This window comes from Podarcis vaucheri, assembly GCF_965113315.1.
Source record: "Podarcis vaucheri genome assembly, chromosome: Z".
Taxonomy (NCBI): Eukaryota; Metazoa; Chordata; class Lepidosauria; order Squamata; family Lacertidae; genus Podarcis; species Podarcis vaucheri.
Genome location: NC_138758.1, coordinates 41,470,483 through 41,489,040, shown reverse-complemented (window position 1 = coordinate 41,489,040; position 18,558 = coordinate 41,470,483). Strand labels below are relative to the sequence as shown.

The following is an 18,558-nucleotide window of genomic DNA, read 5'->3' as shown; positions in this document are numbered from 1 at the left end:
GGCCCCGAAGCACGCAGGAGGTGGTCCAAAGGGCGCTGACTGTGGGGGTGAGGCTGGAAGAACGTCCATGGTGCAGAGATGAAGGACGTGGAGGGCGCGAAGCAGCGAGAAGTTTCTCTTTCGTTCCGAGGGAAGCAGCGCGTGCGCAATCCACACCTCCGCCAGGAGGGGGAGGGGAACCGATGGAGGTTGGAGGTGCAAGGGCTCAGTCAGCAGCCAGAGCCCTAGCACCGGCAGCAGTGAAAGCGAAGCCTCCTAGAGGGAACAGGAAGTGTTACATCTGCGAGGATCCAGGCCATTTGGCGAAGGAGTGTCCCCGGAGGATCCACAAGCAAACTGCAGCCTCAGCAATGGTGACTGCAGCAACGCAGCAAGGAGAACCACAGCAGGGAAACGACGATGTCTGGCTGGAGACGGAGGCACTGGGGCCCAGCCAGACGCATCTGTGAAGCAGTCCCCAGCGATATTGCAACCCACGGATCCCCTCCCACCCAAACCAGTAGTGCAGCTCACAGCGTCTCTCCAGCTACCCGACGGCGTCACTATCGAAGTGCCGCTTTCTGTGGATTCTGGAAGCAACGCAGACTTTATAGCGCAGAGCTTTGTGGAGCAGCACGCTATACAGCTATTGCCTGCCACTCTGCCCCTGCAAGTCGTCACAGTGGATGGCAGAGAGTTGCTAGGGGGGCAGGTGGTGAAGCAGACGCCACCGATGGTGATGCGCCTTGGCAACCACAGGGAAGTCATCAGTTTTAATGTCACCCAACTGTCGGACACGCCCATTGTGTTGGGCATGAGTTGGCTGGACAGGCACAGTCCGACACTGGCTTGGTACCAGAGACAACTGATCTTCGGCTCCTCTTATTGCGCAGAACACTGCATCCTGCCCCGTCGGGAGGGAGAGGAGGAGGAATCACAACTGCAGTTGGGAACGTTGCAAGCGGTCCCCCACAAATACGCGAGCTTTTTGGAGGTCTTCTGCGAGAAGGAGGCGGACAAGCTACCCCCTCACCGGCCATATGACTGCAAGATTGACCTCCTACCGGGGGCGACGCTGCCGAAGGGGCGGCTATACTCCATGTCTGAAGATGAAATGCAGGAACTCAAACAGTTCATCGAGCATAATCTGGAGCGTGGCTTCATCAGAGAGTCCAAGGCAGTGGGGGGCAGTCCCGTTTTCTTCGTGAAAAAGAAAGACACGCCCCAAAAAAGACTCGTTGTGGACTACCGCCTTTTGAACCAGATGACCAAACCGTCTGATTACCCCATGCCCAGGATTGACGACCTCCTCGCGACGGTGCGCAAGGGACGCGTGTTCACCAAGTTGGACCTGCGAGGGGCGTACAATCTCATCCGCATGCGGGAGGGCGATGAGTGGAAGACGGCCATGTTCACACCGCTGGGCACCTACGAATACAGAGTTATGCCCTTTGGATTACAAAATGGCTCTCACTGTTTTCAAGCTTTTATGCATCACGTGTTGGAGGGACTCCTCTACAAGACATGCGTCTGCTTCCTGGATGACATCCTGATTTTCTCTGACTCGCAGCAAGCTCACGACCGAGACGTGAGGGAGGTGCTCAGCAGGTTGCAACAACATAGACTGTACGCCAAGCTGGAGAAGTGCCAGTTCGACACGACGGAGGTGGATTTCCTGGGATACAAGTTGTCGGACAAGGGGATAGCCATGGACAGCACCAAGGTTCGTGCGGTATTGGATTGGAAGAGCCCGCGCAACCGGAAGGAGGTCCAGCGGTTTGTCGGCTTCGCCAACTTCTATCGCAAGTTTATCAAGGGGTTCGCGATGCAGACGGCAGCAATTACGGACACGCTCAGCTCCAAAAAAAAGAAATTCATCTGGACGGAGCAGGCGGAACAGTCCTTTCAAGCGCTCAAGCATCTCTTCGCATCGGAGAAGCAACTGCTGCATATCGACCCCAGTAAACCGTTGAGGGTAGAGACAGACGCGTCAGACAGAGCCGTGGGAGCTGTCCTGCTGCAGCGAGACCCGCAGGGGGTGTGGCGGCCGGGAGCGTTCTACTCCAGAAAGCTCAGCAAGTCGGAGCAGAACTACACCATCTGGGACAGGGAGTTGCTGGCCATTCATGCAGCTTTCAAGGCGTGGAGGCACTTCCTAATCGGCGCCAAGCACACGGTGCAGGTCTGCACGGACCACAAGAATCTGGAGCACTGGCGCACGGCTCAGTTCCTGAACCAGAGGCAGATACGTTGGGCGGAGTTCTTTGCTGACTTCAATTTCCGAATAGAGTACGTCCCAGGAGACACCAACATCATGGCGGATGCACTGTCCCGAAAACCGCAATACCTAGAAGAGGTGACGCCAGCGGCGGCCATGCACATCTTCGCACCGACGGCGTGGGCGTGTGCCTCAGCTACAGTAGACCTGGATGCGGTGCGACGTGCATTGCGGGACGACTCATTCGCGCAAGACAAGATGGCGGAACTGCTCAGAGGCACGGCTACCACGGACGAGTTCCAGGTGCGGGACGGCTTGCTCCTACGCAAAGGAGCTGTCTATGTACCAGGAGACGACCTTCGCGCCAAGGTACTGCAACAGTTGCACGACGCACCCACGGCCGGTCACTTTGGCACAGAGAAAACGATGGAATTAGTCGCGAGAGACTTCTGGTGGCCCAGGCTGAGAGGGGAGGTCGCGGACTACGTCGCGAGGTGCGACACCTGCCAGAGGGCCAAGCCGGTACACAGACCACCGGCGGGACTGTTAGAACCGCTGCAAACGCCGTTTGAACCGTGGGAGAGGGTGGCCCTGGACTTTGTGACGGATTTACCCAGCTCGAGAGGCAAGACAGCTGTGCTGGTGGTGGTGGACTTGTTCACCAAGATGGCACATTTCATTCCGTGTGCGAAGGTGGCCACGGCGGAACAAACCGCCAAACTGTTCATAGATCACGTGTTCAAAGTGCATGGCCTGCCACGGTCTATCCTGTCCGACCGCGGACGCCAGTTCATCTCGTCTTTCTGGCAGAAGCTGATGGGTTTTCTAAATGTCAAGGTCAATCTGGCATCAGCAAGACACCCGCAGACCAACGGGCAAGCAGAGAGGGTCAATGCCATCATGCAGCAGTACCTGAGATGCTATGCCAATCAACAGCCTGCGACGTGGGTGGATTACCTGCCGCTAGCCGAGTTCGCTTACAACAACACGAAGCACGTGTCCACAGGAGTGACGCCGTTCTTTGCCAACAATGGGAGGCATCCCAGAACCTTCCCGGGACTGGAGAGAGTGGGGGAAGGAGAACCACAGACGGCGGACGCGTTCGCGTCAGAGCTGCAGGCGGTCCACGATCAACTCAGACGGCAGCTGGAGCTAGCTAAGCACGCCTACAAGGTGCAAGCTGACAAGCACAGGCGGGTTGGCGAAGTGATCCAAGTGGGAGACTGGGTCTGGTTGGCAGCCCACGCAGTGCCGACCAGGTCACTTGCCAAGAAGAAGTTGGGGCACAAGCAGATCGGTCCGTACCAAGTCGAAGCGCAGATCAACCCGGTAGCCTTCCGACTGGCGCTGCCGGAGGGTTCCAGAATGCATCCGGTGTTCCACAGGTCGGTGCTCACTCCCTACAAGGCACCTCACAGGTTCCAGGAGCCAGGGACGGCGCCAAGTCCGCTCCGGGAACGGACGGAGACGCGGGGGGTGAAGCACCAGGACCACATCAACGAGGTCACGGAGATTTTGGACTCCAGATGGGGGGAAGGGGGAGTCGAATACCTCTTAGCCAGAGAGGGCACCCGGGCCAGCGCCAATAGCTGGGTACCAGACTACGCTTTGGAGGAACCCCTGCTCAAGGACGAGTTTCATGCCCTCTTCCCACACAAACCCATGCCAGCGAGCTTCTTCGACGACTGGTTGTTCACACCCACACTTTCTTCCAGCACGTTCCATGGATTCGACTCAGAAGGGGAACCCGCACGGAGCACCCGTTCCCCAGAAGGTTCACCGGCAGGTTCGGCATCAGGCAACTCGTATTGGTGGGACGATCGACCAGAGGAGCAATGGCGCAGGAAGTGGCTGGAGATGCCAGGTCGAGCGACCGACGCAGAGACTGACATGGACGTGTTCGGGGAGGACCTCGGGTTCGAGCACGGCGGTACAGAGATGGAAGAGCAACAAGTCAACGTCGACGACCGCGAGGGGGAAGACTCGGAGGTCTTCAGTTGGCGGCCACCCACGGGGAGCGACCTGTATCCAGCATTCCCTCCCATGATGATGGAGCACCCAGCACCCACACCTGACAGCGGGGAGGGGGGAAGGGGGGGCTTCGAGGGGGGGATGGATGTCAGGGGTTCAGAAGCAGAGACGCAGAGAAGGGTGGAAACAGAGAGCGAGGGGGAGGAAGCCGAAGGGAGAATGAGTGATGATGACGACCCGAGATCTCCAAGCCTAAGCAGTGAGTCAGAGGACTCCCAAAAGGGAGCCCCAGTGAGCAGAGCGAGGGGGGGATCCGGGGGGACACCCCAGGAGGAAGGGAACAGAGGAGATTCAGAGAGCAGCAGCTGGAAGTCGGGACCCACGCTCAAGACTGAGAGCAGCAGGGAGGAAGGCAGCCAGGCATCGGGTTCCGGAGGCCGTCAGCAGGAGGGAGGGCACGAGTCAGGGGTGGTCACGCCCTCCTCAGAGAGCGAGGCAACGGTCAAGAGGAAAGTAGAGAGTTGGGCGCGCGCGCCAAGTTCAAATGCAGCGGAAGCTGGAGCAGTAAGCAGCCCGGAGAGTGAGCCAGGTCCCAAAGCCCGCCGAAAGGAAGCGGAAGGATCAGGGGGGTCAGCGTCAGAGGAGAGTAGAAGGGAGGAGTCCCAGGGGGGCAGAAGGACCCAGAGACGTAGGGAGAGGCGAAGGAGGTGGAGCAAGGCTAGGGTATTAAGCTGGTGTGCAAGAGGCGGGGACTCAGATGGGTCTTCGCCGACCTAGGGCAGAAGGTGTAGAGCTGCACGCTGCAGTTCGGAAATGAAACCTGTAACCCAATAAAGACTCTTTTAAAGTGGACGCTGTGTGGCGTGGTCCTATGTGAGCTGGGACCTGGTAGCAGCTCTGACAGTAACAAAAAAAATTCTCTCATGTAGACCCCACTAATATGTCTGGGAGCTGGAAAGAGCACATATTCTTGCAAACAGAGCTCCCATTTATTTGAATGGAGATTGAATGGAAGGTATTACCAGAAGCGTGTGTTCAAGTACTCATACTTTTGGAGGCTGCTTTTTTTAAAGCTTGTTTTATTTATAATGTTAAGATATAAACCTTTTATTTATCATTTATGCATTTGAAGTATTTATAAAACCAAGAAATGCAAACAAAACAAATCTTTGGGAAACTGTGCCTAGGTACACATTAGCAGCTTAAAATGGAGTGAGGCTGTTTTCCCCAATGCATTTTAAGTTGCATTGGCACATTGTTGCACAAACCAGAGATGGAGCAGGAATATCTTTATCTGTTGTACATTACTTGCTTTGTTTCCCCATTCCTGCAACCTTCCCAACTCCTATTTGTGAAGCCATCATCTGTCCATGCACTATCATCTAAACATGTGTAATGGCAGTCTCATATGTACACAACTCAGCTTAGTAAGTGTGGCTTATGTTAACAAATCAGATGGAAACTGGTTTGAGAGGAAACACATCAAACAGCACTATTTCTCAAGAAACGACAAGCTAGATATAGATTCTGGTTAATGTCATGTTTACAGAGATTCAAATACCAGCAGAGGGGGTGCTTTAAGGCCAGAGTAAATGGTAATGCAGCCTACAGCCTATGTGTTGGATACAATGCATAAGACAGAATAGTTGAACTAAGAAAATACTAAAGAGGAGGTAAGGAGGAAAACAAAATGTATCTCTTTAATACCATGATAATAAATACATAAGAGTGTGTGTGTCTGTGAGCTCAGCGTGTGTACAATTTCCAGTGTTGTAGCACATTATTCTTGCTTGCAGATTAATTCTATATTTGCTAATGGCTGTTATTAATGTATTGTAGGGAGTTTATTAACCCACTAGGGATTCCAGAGTCTTCTCATTCTTAACACTGTGTGCCATTTAGTCATAAATACCTGTCAAATTCAAACTGATTTCAACATGTAAATGTTTGCAGACTATATTTTTAGAGTGTAAAACCACAAACTCCTTTCCCTAGGAACCTAGAGGCAAGAAGGCAAGAAGAGCTTATACACACATTCATACACGTACATCCTGCCACAAGTAAGCTGTACAAAATTTCACCCCATCTTTTTTAAAAATAGAAGTGATAAGCTGTATTGAAAACATTTTGCAGACAAAGCTTTTTCATCTGGAAGACAGCATGATACATTAAACAGAATTCTGATACAAAAACATCATTACTCCTATGCCTGTGTTCAATCTGATCCAAAAAATAAACCTGTTGATAAGATAAACAAGGTTTTCAGCAGCAAAAAGGCCAGCACTGATTTGATTTTTCTAGCTGCTGTCCAACATGATGAAATAGGGAGAGATTCTGCAGCATGTTTCTCCCAGCAGAAATCTACTCCATGGTATTTTGTGCAGTCCTGGTGTGGATTCCAGAAGAAGAGAGGAGGAAGACACAGGAGTGGCAAATGCATTTTTATCTCTAAGACTGAGCTCTGGAAACACCAGTTCTACGAGTTTTCAGAGTGGCTCATGATTGGATGGGTAAATGCTGGCTTTAGAATGTACATATTGGTTAGTACCTGTGATGCCACCGACATACCACTCTCCTGTGATCCATAGATAATTTTTAAGTTTTAAAAAGTAAAGGTGCACCGCTTTTAAAACAAGCTTGTGTACTGCTTAAAAACAAACAAACAGCCTGCCTGATGCATATGGTAGGAGGTGAGATTGTGGGATGAAATGGGTGCTCATCTGGCTTATTGGTATGTATGTCAGAATAGTTTATGAGTCACATCAGAAAGTAAAAACCTACTATAAGCAGCAGCAGCACTTGTGATAAGGAGGATTTACAGAGCCACCCTCCCAACACCAACACTGAAAAATTACAATAACAAAATTTAGGAGAGGTGTCAACCAAGAGATTTGTCTGCTGTGCCAGCTTAACTGCAGTATACTGCTCTTTCTTGATTGAATCCATTAATTTTTCCATTCACACAATATCATGGGATCTGGATATGTTTCTAGTGTTCAATCCAAACATTTTTTAGTAGAAATTAAGAAATTAATGTTCAGACTTTGGGGCTATTGGTGATGTTATCCTGAACTACATGAAGAAGCATTAATAAAGGATGAAACCCTAAGGTGTGCCCTACAATTTGTGAGATTATGTCTAATATTTGCTGGGGCACATGGCCTAATAACTTCCACAAACAAGGGAACTGCAATTAAGCTTGGCTTCCTGCGATACCTGACTCTGGGATCCTAGTTTGTTGCTTCCTAACAAGTCAGGTTCATAAACTAACAGTAAACCATAGTTTAGGCTGGCTAGTAATCCTGGGATCGTGTATTTAGACATCATAGGAAGTTACATGTATTTGTTGTTTCCTGATTTGTTTCTCTTACTTTCTCTAGGAGAGGAGCAAAGCACATCTGATTAGGCAGCATGCCCTACTATGCTACTTGTTCAACATAAACCATGATATGTCAGAAAACTTGGCTTATCCCAACATGCGATTGCAGACAGTGTCATGCCTTCCTTCTGGATTATGGAGGTACTGCTACCTTTGTGAAGTTTGTTGTCACACATCTCCAACTATCAGGCAACAGTCACAAGGCAATTCTTATATTTTTATTCTGCTTAGCACTATGAATATTAGAAGATGATGATTACAATTTTATCCTGCCTTTTCCTGAAGGAGCACATCCACCATATGATGAAACATCTACTCTACTTAAATTTCTAATAAGATATAATTGCACAGAATTCAGAAGTAGTCTTCTGAATTTAGTCTGTGGGCCTCATTCATGAATTCTTCAATTTAAGTGCATGGGGCTGTAATGCAATAAAACAACAAGTAGGCCTATCTGGTTTTTATTTTAAGTTTTCACAAAACGGTTTCATTTTGGAAATGAGGTTAGATCTTATAGACAAGTTCCATCTGGGGTTTCACTCAAACCCCTGACAATATCATTACTGTTTAAATATCATTTTTTAAAACAACAACAACAAAAATCTAAGTATATCCCTGCCAGGAGCACCTTTTTAAAAACCCTTTTATTCAAGTCTGAGGCTAGGCCATCTTTTCCATGAATTCAACTGGGCCAAAGGAAAGGATGCTACGTACTTGTAGTTGTCGTCTTCCACAAACTTTTGAAGCTCTTCAATGTACCGGACAGACTTTAAGTATTTTTGCACATGGGGTAACGTTATAAGGTGATCTGCATTTTTTTAAAAAAGCACATATAAATCCCATAACTGTCAAGAACAAAAGCAGTTTCAATCACATGCTTCAAACTTTTATTTCCTTGAACTGTCTATGCTGAAATATAACACCAAGCTTTCCCACCAAGGACAGATAGATAGGCTAGTGAAACGGAAATTTCCTCACCATGAATTTCTCATCTCCGAAATTGCCAGAGAGCATTAGACATCTTTAGAATGAAAGATGAGTGCAAGGTGGCACAAAACTCAACCCTCTTCTGACTAGAGATATACTCTATACTTGGTGCCAAACCCTTCCCTGCCAAGTTCACTGCAGTCTGATTCTCCACACTGGACTCCTTATGTTCCCTGCCTGTCCTGTGGAGAGGGAAGCCTGCCAGAATCAAAAAGTAGCATGGCAATCATCTGCAATGTGGGAGAGACTGAAACTTCTTCCATCTCTGTCACAAAAGGGATGGATCAAGAGTTCGAGAACAGCATCATGGACCCAAAACTTGATGGAAGCTGTGAAGATATCTCGACAAACTGTCATATCCCTCCTGCCAGCTTTTAAAGGCGAGATATGGATGCTTGCTCATGAGACTCTTTCTCCCTATGAGAATGGTGTTCTTGGAGGCGCGCATTCCTCCAAGGGGCATGGGTCTGTTACCAGTCGCAGAGGTGGCACCAAGTTCTTGGCAACAGGACAGAGGTCAGCCCCTCTATTATTATTTATTGAATTTATATACCGCTCTATACCCGAAGGTCTCAGGGCAGTTCATCTAGTTCAGGGACGGCCAACAGATAGATTGTGATCTACTGGTAGATCGCGGGATGCCTGTGGTAGATCACAGTAGATCGTGGGACCCCTCCCATCCCCCTTCAAAAAAACCACCTGAACAACTTTGGTCAATCCAGTGGGTAGATCACCGCCAGTTTTTTTTTAATTGTGGGAATAGATTGCAGTCTCTTGGAACTTGGACAAGCCTGCAGTTGTTCAGTCTCCCCTCCTGGCTGGTTGACCCATTGTTGGGAACTGCCTTGCATTTCCTGGCTTTTAAACACAAAGGGGAAGAGACTCCACCCTCCCTCTTGGCTGCTCCCTGCTGATGCATCCTTCACACTCTCCTCTTCTTCTTCCTCATCTGACAGCAACCACTACTCCTGCTCTGAGCCAGTCAGGATCTAGTGGATCATGACAAAGCCTAAACTACCTATGGCTGGGCCCCTAGTTGCTGTAGCAACATTCAACAGTTCAGCTCCTTACATTGGGAGGTCTGAGTGACTCCTCCCACTGGAGATGCATTCGAGATTGGCCCTACCTACAAGTTCCATTAGAGGTGCCACCTCAAAGAAGTCTAATGCCCTCTGGAGCCTCAGAAAAATCTGATTTCATTGGGCAGAGAATGTAAGTACTGTATTGAGATCAAATCTTCTCTCATTAGGTATGAACACAATACCTTTAATGGAAATATGTAGTGGAAAATGACAATTGGTAGAAAATCACATTTTTTTGTTATCTAGATCTCTCCTGAATGGATGAAATAAATGGTATATAAATACTGTAAATAACAGAATATAAATAATATTCATAAGGGAAATGGAGGGAGATTATAACACAAAGAGGCACAGCTAGAAAAGTCTGAGGACAGGTTGCAAGGGAAACTGCATCTATAGAACAAGTCTACATTACATTATTTATTATGAGAATTCAAAAGCCATGCCACTAATTCTGGCAGAAAAAGGCAAAGATTTTCTAGAAATCAGAGTAGGCCACAAGCTCATAGGAAGCACTGAACCTCTCAAGTGGAATTTGGCCATAACGAAAATGTAATGCAATTTATGCAAAGTTTGACTGTAATAAAAAGGTAAAGATGGGGTGTATATATTCATGTCTGCAGACTTAAGCTGGGCCAGAACAACAATCACTTTATCTAATTTTCTAATTTGGCAGAAGCTAAGTGGTTCAGTAGCGCAAAGCTTCCTGATCTACATTATCCCTTAAGGCCCCTCTTTGTATGAGGCAGACATCTGGTGCTAATTTACTATATTAAAGAAATATTGGTGAAGAGGAAAATTACCAACCATAGCTACAGGAGACTTGCAAATCAGCAATTATTCGGAGGATATTGTTCATTTGATTGGATCTTTGTTCGTTCTCCATGATGCTGCCTGAAGCAGGATATGCTGAATCAATGTAGATTAAATCCAACAAATAAATCCCTGAAATTAAAGAAGGAAGGTTAAATCAGGTGCTTTATAAAGATACAGGGAAACTTGGTTGCAATAAACAAAAAATCAAGGAACCCCTGGCTATCCACTTGAATAATTTTACTAAAAAACAAATGAGAGCTGAATAATTATAAAGAAAAGGCCCACAGAGTTTTCATCCTACTTGGCACAGAGAACCCTCTTCCCTTATTCAGTCATTGAAATCTCAGCATGTTCAGGATTGCACGCTACTGTTGGCCAAATTTTCTACCACACTGCACCAGTATATTTTATTGAGTGTTATTTGATCCAAGGACTGGTATTTAACAAGAAAAGAGAAATATTGTAGATACTAAGTTTGTAGTACAAAGTGCATACAAAATGCAGGGAATTTAACCATGGAATTAGGACTGGCATCAAGCTTGCACATCTGTACCAAGACTAATGTTGAGGAATGCTAACCAGGCTAAGCTTTTCAGTAGTTTGGACCTGTGCATTGCTAATATTAACCATGCTCACGACAAACCCTGCTAACATAAACTATGGCCTATGCCATAACTACGCATCTTGGCTAATGTTGACAAAGAAAGTTGAGGGGAATTGATAGAAAGGAAGGAAGAGGGATGAAACAGCTCACAGCCAGGTGCCAATAACTTCACCGTGGTCAAGAGGTGGTCTGAATTATGTCTGGACTGGCCCAGAGGGAACTGAGAGAAAAAAGAACTGTAAGGGAAAACAAGCTTATCTACTCTCGCATTCCTCTTGTAATATCATTTCTCAACTTAATTCAATTTCAAACCTTCATTTTAAAAGTGAATTAATAGTGATGATGGGGATTGCATACTTCACCTAAACAATGTCCTATCACCACCCCCCAAAAGCAAATCCACATTGAATTCTGCTTCCCTTTTCACAACCAAAATGTTTTTCAGTCCTGTCATCACAATTTGATTCTTGGCATCATTTCAGAGCAATCTTATTGTTTGCAGATCTTGCTTGGTGTAAAATACAGCAAGTGATCATGCTGAGGTTGCATGTTTTCTGTTCTGGGCTAGAAGAGACATTTATTAAGTTTGTGACTCAACAGGAGAAGCCACAATTTAATGGGGAAAGCGTTAGTCATTTGTGGGTTCTTGCTCAAAAATGAACGACAAGCATGTTATTATTTTTGCAAGATATATCCAAGAGTCACCATCACTTTAAACAGATGACAGAGAATTATGCCTACCTGTGAGAACTTGCAAAGGATAAATGAAACATAGTAAGGGCAGGCGGAAAGAAAGCATGGTTGACTTGTACTTAGGGAATCTTCCAGGAAGTTGAATATAGGAATACAAATTAGGATTGCATCTTGTTTGGGTAATTCAGGTCAAAATAGTCATTAAGTTAGATCCAACTAAGTCCTACTCTGAATAGACCCATTGAGTTTAAAGGGTCTAAGGTTAGCCATGCCCATTAATTTCAATGGGTCTACTCTGACCAGGGATAGCATTAGATACAACTTATTGGGTGGTCTTCAACTTTTGTGCACTTCTGAACGTTCCATCTGTGCATGCATTGCAGCTCCCCTCTCCTCGCCCTGCAGGCTATTCTAACCTGCCCTGAGCCAATTTGGGGGCAAAGGGAGGATGCAGAGGAAACAGAGTGGGAGAGCCCCACTGCACAAGCAGTCCTTGTGCAAGTCTTCCATTGGTGAGGCGTGTTAGATGAATCCTGCCCATAATATTTCCCCCATAATCTTTGATATTGCATGAATTATGTATAATTATTGATTGCATTTTAAATTGTGTTTTAGTATTTTTAACTAAACTGATTTTGAACATTTTTGTAAATGGGGTGTTTCCAGTATTTCTATTGCTGATAGCAACAAATACCAAGAAACATTATATTTGGCTAGTTGGTAAAATTATAGCTGCTGAGAACAATCCAACCCCATAACCCTAGTCAGGGAAAAAGTGAGCCTTAGTGAATCTTGCTAGTGACTACTGTCACTGAGGGAATAAAGGTACAGCTATTAAAAAGCATGGTCTTAAGAGATAGTCACTGAAGTTTCTGCTCTCTCTCTCTCGGGGTGGGGGGGGGAGAGAGAGTGCAGCACAAATTAGTTTTGCCTTTGTGTGAATGCTAAGGAATTCATATGAAGCTACCTTGTAGCAAGTCAGACCACTGGGACTCACTAGCCCGGTGCCGTCTACTCTCAATGGCAGTGGCTCTCCATGCTCTGAGACAAAGATCCTTTTAAGTGGAAATGATAGGGACTTTATAATTGCTCTGCCAGTGGGTTATGGCCACCCACTCATCTTGACACTTTAGATATTTGGGGATTGTTGAGATGTCTGCATGCACCAAATAAGTGAACAGGATGATGATCAAGAGAAGAATGTAGTTATGTTACACCTATGTTTTCTGTATGGTTCAAAACAAATGGTATATTCCAGATGAAACAAGAAACTATTGAGTGATGTTTCTAGAGTAGCATATACTCTATAAAGGAGAACAAACAATAAATGCTTTGTGTTTGCCAGAGCAATCATTTTTAACTTCACTGCGCCCGCCCCCCAAGTTTGTGATGCATACAACATCTAAGGAGTTCTGTTAGAAGAGGAATAAAACCTTAATTCGTGAGTTTCTGGTGAAACTGTACTAGTGTTCACTGGTTCTTGGTGATACAAAACAGAATTCAAAAGCCATGCTACTAATTTTGCTTGTTCAGGGGGACTCTGAACTTGGCAGGATCCTCTGCCAAATCACCTTCAATCTAGAATATATTTCAAAATTAGTTCCTGATATGTGTGTGCGCGCGCGTGTGTGCGCGCACACACACACACACACGCACACACTTCAAAGAAAAGAGAAAAGAATTCCACTTCTATCTATGCAAATCCCTGGCTATGCCTACCTTTCTGAATGTCAGCCATACTACTTGGTACATAAGGGAGCCTCCCTCATGTTGGTGTTTTGAACTACAGCTCCTGTCATCCATGACCATTGGCTGCAGTGGCTGAGACTGAAGTGTGCCTAGTTCAAGATGTCTGGAGGGCTCACAGCTGGGGGAGGATGCTAGAGGACTGTGAAGATGGGGGAGTTGCACTCATGGTTCGGAGTGGGAACCCAATGAAATTTGATTTGTTTCTTTTGCTGTCACATGGACTTGCTACATTTACAATGGTTCACAGGCATAGCAGTACGGGAAAATCTGTTTCAACATAATAGGGTATCTTCAAAAATTAATCAAAAGATGAATTCTAATAAAACCTTAATGAGCGAAAGTATTAGAAAGAAAGGATGTTCAAGTTACCTACTAGATGCCCTAGGCCAGCCTGACTCATTTATTGGTTTTCCATTACCATAGGCAGCTAATATTATTCTGAAAAGTGCCTTTGCAGAAACACAGGAAACTAGTGGGGCAAGGACTCTTGGTGGCTTCTGCCTTATAAAAGCAGCACTAAGCCCAATCCTTCCCAAATTGTCCAGGAAAATGTTCCATGTAGTTTCCTCTCCTTTCCCCACACCTCCTCTTTGTGTTTGTCCAAAGAAAAACCTCTACGAGTGGAAAGTGGCATGCAGGAAACCATGTAATATAATCCAAAACTGAAGCTTGTTATTTCCACATTTCAAGCTTTGCCGCAAAGTTCTAACAATTCCATTACATCAGGGGTGGGAAACCTCAAGTCCAGAGCTGAATGTGGCCCTCCAAGCATCTCTATCTGGTCCCCAGGACTCCCCTCAGGTCACTTACTGTCCCTGTTTCGTATCTTCCATGCATGTTTCTGCCTGCCTGGAATGTATCTTTGAATACTGATAATGCCTCTTCCTTCCCTGGCTGAGGGATAGAGAGAGATCTGTGACGGTATGTAGACACTAGACTACTGTACAAAGGTAAAATGTACACGAGTTGCTCCAACAACATTTACTTCTGAACCACTTGTGACTGGCATGTGGCCCCTGGAAAGTTGCCCAGAGTGAAATGCAGCCCATAGGCTGGAAAAGTTTTCTCATCGCTGCCCTACAATATGTTATTTTGCCTATTTTGTTGAGAACCTCACAGCTTAAAACACTACTTTTAATTTGGGAGTGTGGTATTATTTATTAAATAGTTACAGACTTTGACATTTGTACTGCAAAACCATGTTGTAAAACATTGTTATAAGGTCTTGGGTAATATAACATCTTCATGTTGTCTTCTCCATGCAGTCTGTTGAGATTGTGCCATTCTCTGAAATGGAACTGATATTTTTTTTTACTACATAGCTTCATAATTATTATAGTTTCCTGCTAGCTCAAGTTAAAACATTTCTATATAACTCCCTTGTGCTTTCAAGCTCAATTGCTCCTTATGGAACATAATACACTGACAACTGTATATGTGAATGAGCAGCATTTGCAAGTGGGCAGTATGCACACAGAGGCAGCTGTTGTCAAATGAAACATTTAGAAAACCCAAACTCTCAATGGATGGAATGACACTACAGCTGTTGAGAAGTCCAACCCCATGGTATTCATACTAGGAAACCTTAGGCAGCTTCACAAAACCTTGTTTTGTGGATGGTAATCACTGCTTGTTTTGAGATGCTAACTCTTGAGTCTTCTCAGCTATGGCACCTGGTCTTCAGAATTCCATCTCCTGGCTGCTTTTTAGAAGTTTGTAACAACATTCCTTTTTCTTAAGCTTTTAATCTCTGCACTTACTGATATGACTATGTCTGTTCCTGAATAGTATGGAACCCTACTGAAAGGGGTTGGTTCATGGGCTTAACCAGGATTTTTTTCGCGGGGGACACAGAAAGTTGTTGAGGTAAAATTCCCCCCAAAATCCCATTGTGGGGGTCAGGCTTCGGGGGGGGGGCGACAAGTGCCCCCTTGCCCTCCTTGGCTATGCCCATGTGGTACTGATAGGAAAGGAGAAAATATCAGAAAATTGGGAGATCCACTCACAGAAGGTAGCTTCATCTTTTTGTTTTTTGAGAGAGAATGCAGTTATGATTAAATACTTTTTTGTGTTTTCTTGCCCTGCCTTGGAAAAGAACACACTAAGATTTCAGAAACGAATTGTGCTTGCTCCTAAAGCTACACTTGTGGGGTTTTAAAACATCAAACTATCATGATAAATTCCAAAGACTAAAATAACAGGAACAGCAGCTGTGAGAGAGTCAAATGTAAATTCCGTCCCCCTCAGAGTAGAGGCAAGCCATCACAAAATACTGAATAGGGCACATCTCAAGCAAAAAACCTCCAGGCCTGGACAATATAGGGAAGCTTTCAAGGATCACTGATAATAATTAACATGCTATTATAACTTAATGCAAGAACACATGTAGAAAATAAATGCACAGAACATTTTGGGGGTGAATAGTTTATGTCAATGTAATCTGCTTATAATCGAACCAAATATAACCCAATATTTTGAATTTCCAAATATTTTTTAAAAATCATTTTCCCACCTGGGAAACTGAAATTCATTCCTGCAGATGAATTTTTCTCATGTGTTATTTAACATCCAGCAATGTTTTGGGATTGCGACCTATAATCCTAAATGATTTAATTTCACAAGAAGTAATGGGAACTGAAGGAAAGTCAAGCGGCTCAACAGAGTTGTTAAATATTTGAAAAATACACAACATACCATTTACTCAAAATACTTCTTGGAAATATATTCCCTTCTTTCATGTGAGTCACATTCAACATTCTCCCCACAAGCATGCTTAGAATTGCAACTTTAGGGTAAATACACATGTTGTTTTTCTGTGTTCAACATGTGTATTTGATCATTGTAAAAATCCAATGTGAGTAAGAATCCTATCAGTCTGGATTCTGGAGCACTTCTTTTTTCCCCTGGGAAGGTCCTCCTGCATAACTGGGCTTTTCCTGGCTCTTTTCTCTTGTCCTCCAACAAACCAGAATTATCTGTCCTCTTCAACCATATTGAACCATATAGGTAAGCAAACTTTTTCAGCGGGGGGGGGGGGGGCTGGTCCATTGTCCCTCAGACCTTGTGGGGGCCCGGACTATATTTTGAAAAAGAAAGAACGAACTAATTCCTATGCCCCACAGGTAACCCAGAGGTGCATTTTAAATAAAAGCACACATTCTACTCATGTAAAAACACACTGATTCCCGGACCGTCTGCGGGCCGGATTGAGAAGGCGATTGGGCCACATCCGGCCCCCAGGCCTTAGCTTGCCTACCCATGATATAGAATGATGGAAGACACATCTAACTGGGCACCTTTATTGAAGAAGAGTTGATGCTTGCATTCTAGGTGTCACAGTAACCCTAGTGACACAGTGTGAAGTGATACTCTGTCTACATACTCATACTAGAATAATCCCAAGAAAAGCAAATGGTGAGTCAGGGAGCAGCCACATCTTTTCATCTAGGATAAAAGCATGTTTTAAAACACAAATCCACAGGTCCATGTAACAAATCATACAGGTTGTTTAAACATGCTTGGTCTAGTCCTTTTGGATAGCGGGGTTCAAGATACTCTCTAGCAGCTATTTCATTTTTGGCTGAAAAAGTGTTTTCTCCTGAGAAAATTATTTCTGAAAGCCATTCTTACTTTGTTTTTTCTTCTCCTCCCAGCATGCAGCACACCTGAGGAAACAGTGGGCCCTTGGGCCCTTTTGCAATTTCTGTGTACTTTCATCTTAACAGTCCTTCTTCCAACTGAATCGACATTCATTTTCTTAACTCAACCTAGTGTGTGACGTGGATTAATTTAAGCATGATACTTCGTTCTGTATTTTGCACTGTTATAGTTTAAGCGATCAAAAGCTGCAAGACAAAGCATGGGAATACTGAAATTGCTGCTTTCCCTGGTTGGAGGCAGACAGTAACTCTGACATTAAAAAGACCACTTCATGTCGCCAAGTTCCAAGTCATGGATGAGAACTGCATGTGCCTGTTGCATTTTCCCTTCTGGCATGAAGAACTGCATTTTCTGCATTTTGTCAAATGAACTTGATTTCACTGATTTTATATTTGTGGATATACCACTTCTTCCAACATTTCAATGCTGATTCTTCAGGGAAACTTAAAAAAAAAATCCTTCAGAATCCAGGAACTGGTTTTTTATCTAGCAATTTGGCACTTGTTCCCACAAATTCGATGTATTTTAGCATTTTCAGACAACCCCTTAATATGTAACCAGCTTGCAGAACTTCCTTAATGTGTGGTGGGGGGTCAGAAGAATACACAGCAGCTCTCACAGCCAATGATTTCTTGTAGCTGGAGGTTTTGAAACTTTCCTCAATAGGTAATAAAAATATATATTCCTATGTTGCTGGTTCCCATTCCTGCCTGAGCTGTTACAGGTTTGCTCAACAATTTCACCACTTTCATAATGCCTGTGCAACCTGTATAGAAGCTTGCCTGTTAGTCGATGATTTTACATACTGGAAATAACTCACTGTTTGCTTTCAAAGGCAACATCACTACTTAGATGCTCTTCAGGACAACGTGCTCTTTAGAACCAGTATCGTTACCAAATGTGCCCTAATACTGCATGACTTCATAAGAAACCAATGTGTGTTCCCTTTAACTACATTTTTGTTCTGTTAGTACAACAACTGCAATAAATGGATAGTTAAAACAATTCTGAGATATGAAGCAATTATGTCCATCTTTAAGAATAAAAATTATTTCATTTGCTCTGTTTTATTCCTGACAAATAACAGCTAAGCTACATATTACAAAAAATTTATGAGTTCTACACCACTCATGGTTCCTTTGGGGGGGGGATATTTGGGGACACTGAAACTTGACAAAAGAATATGGAAATGAGGAAAAAGAGAACAGAATGATGGTGGTGGAATTGGATGTGATGGAAGTTTTTGAACATTCACTACAATTAAGTGTGACCAGTACAGGCAGGCTAAAATTGGTAACTTTGGAACACTCGGTAGAAAAAGAATGTATTAAGTATTTCAGAGCACCTTAAATACTCCCATGAGGGTGAAACTGCAGCTGAACTAAGCAGGCAGATGCTTCATATGGTTTCTAGAGCTGCA

The 18,558-nt window shown here is 44.9% G+C and overlaps 1 protein-coding gene and 1 long non-coding RNA gene across 9 annotated transcripts in view; one reads left to right on the top strand and one right to left on the bottom strand.

The window, feature by feature from the left end:
* The window catches only part of LOC309523718, a 37,686-nt gene extending 19,995 nt beyond the window's left edge, over positions 1-17,691 (top strand). Inside the window, exons 2-5 of the long non-coding RNA XR_014215562.1 lie at positions 6,164-6,228; positions 7,549-7,750; positions 9,491-9,746; positions 17,132-17,691. This is a non-coding gene — a long non-coding RNA (uncharacterized lncRNA). The remainder of the gene's footprint in view (positions 1-6,163; positions 6,229-7,548; positions 7,751-9,490; positions 9,747-17,131) is intronic.
* The window catches only part of RALGPS1 (Ral GEF with PH domain and SH3 binding motif 1), a 232,333-nt gene that overhangs the window by 60,741 nt on the left and 153,034 nt on the right, over positions 1-18,558 (bottom strand). For all 8 annotated transcript variants that reach the window (XM_082207701.1, XM_082207695.1, XM_082207698.1 and 5 more), the window contains exons 10-11: positions 10,424-10,561; positions 8,262-8,355 (exon numbers count right to left, since the gene is read on the bottom strand). In XM_082207701.1, coding sequence (XP_082063827.1) covers positions 8,262-8,355; positions 10,424-10,561 — 232 coding nt within the window. The remainder of the gene's footprint in view (positions 1-8,261; positions 8,356-10,423; positions 10,562-18,558) is intronic.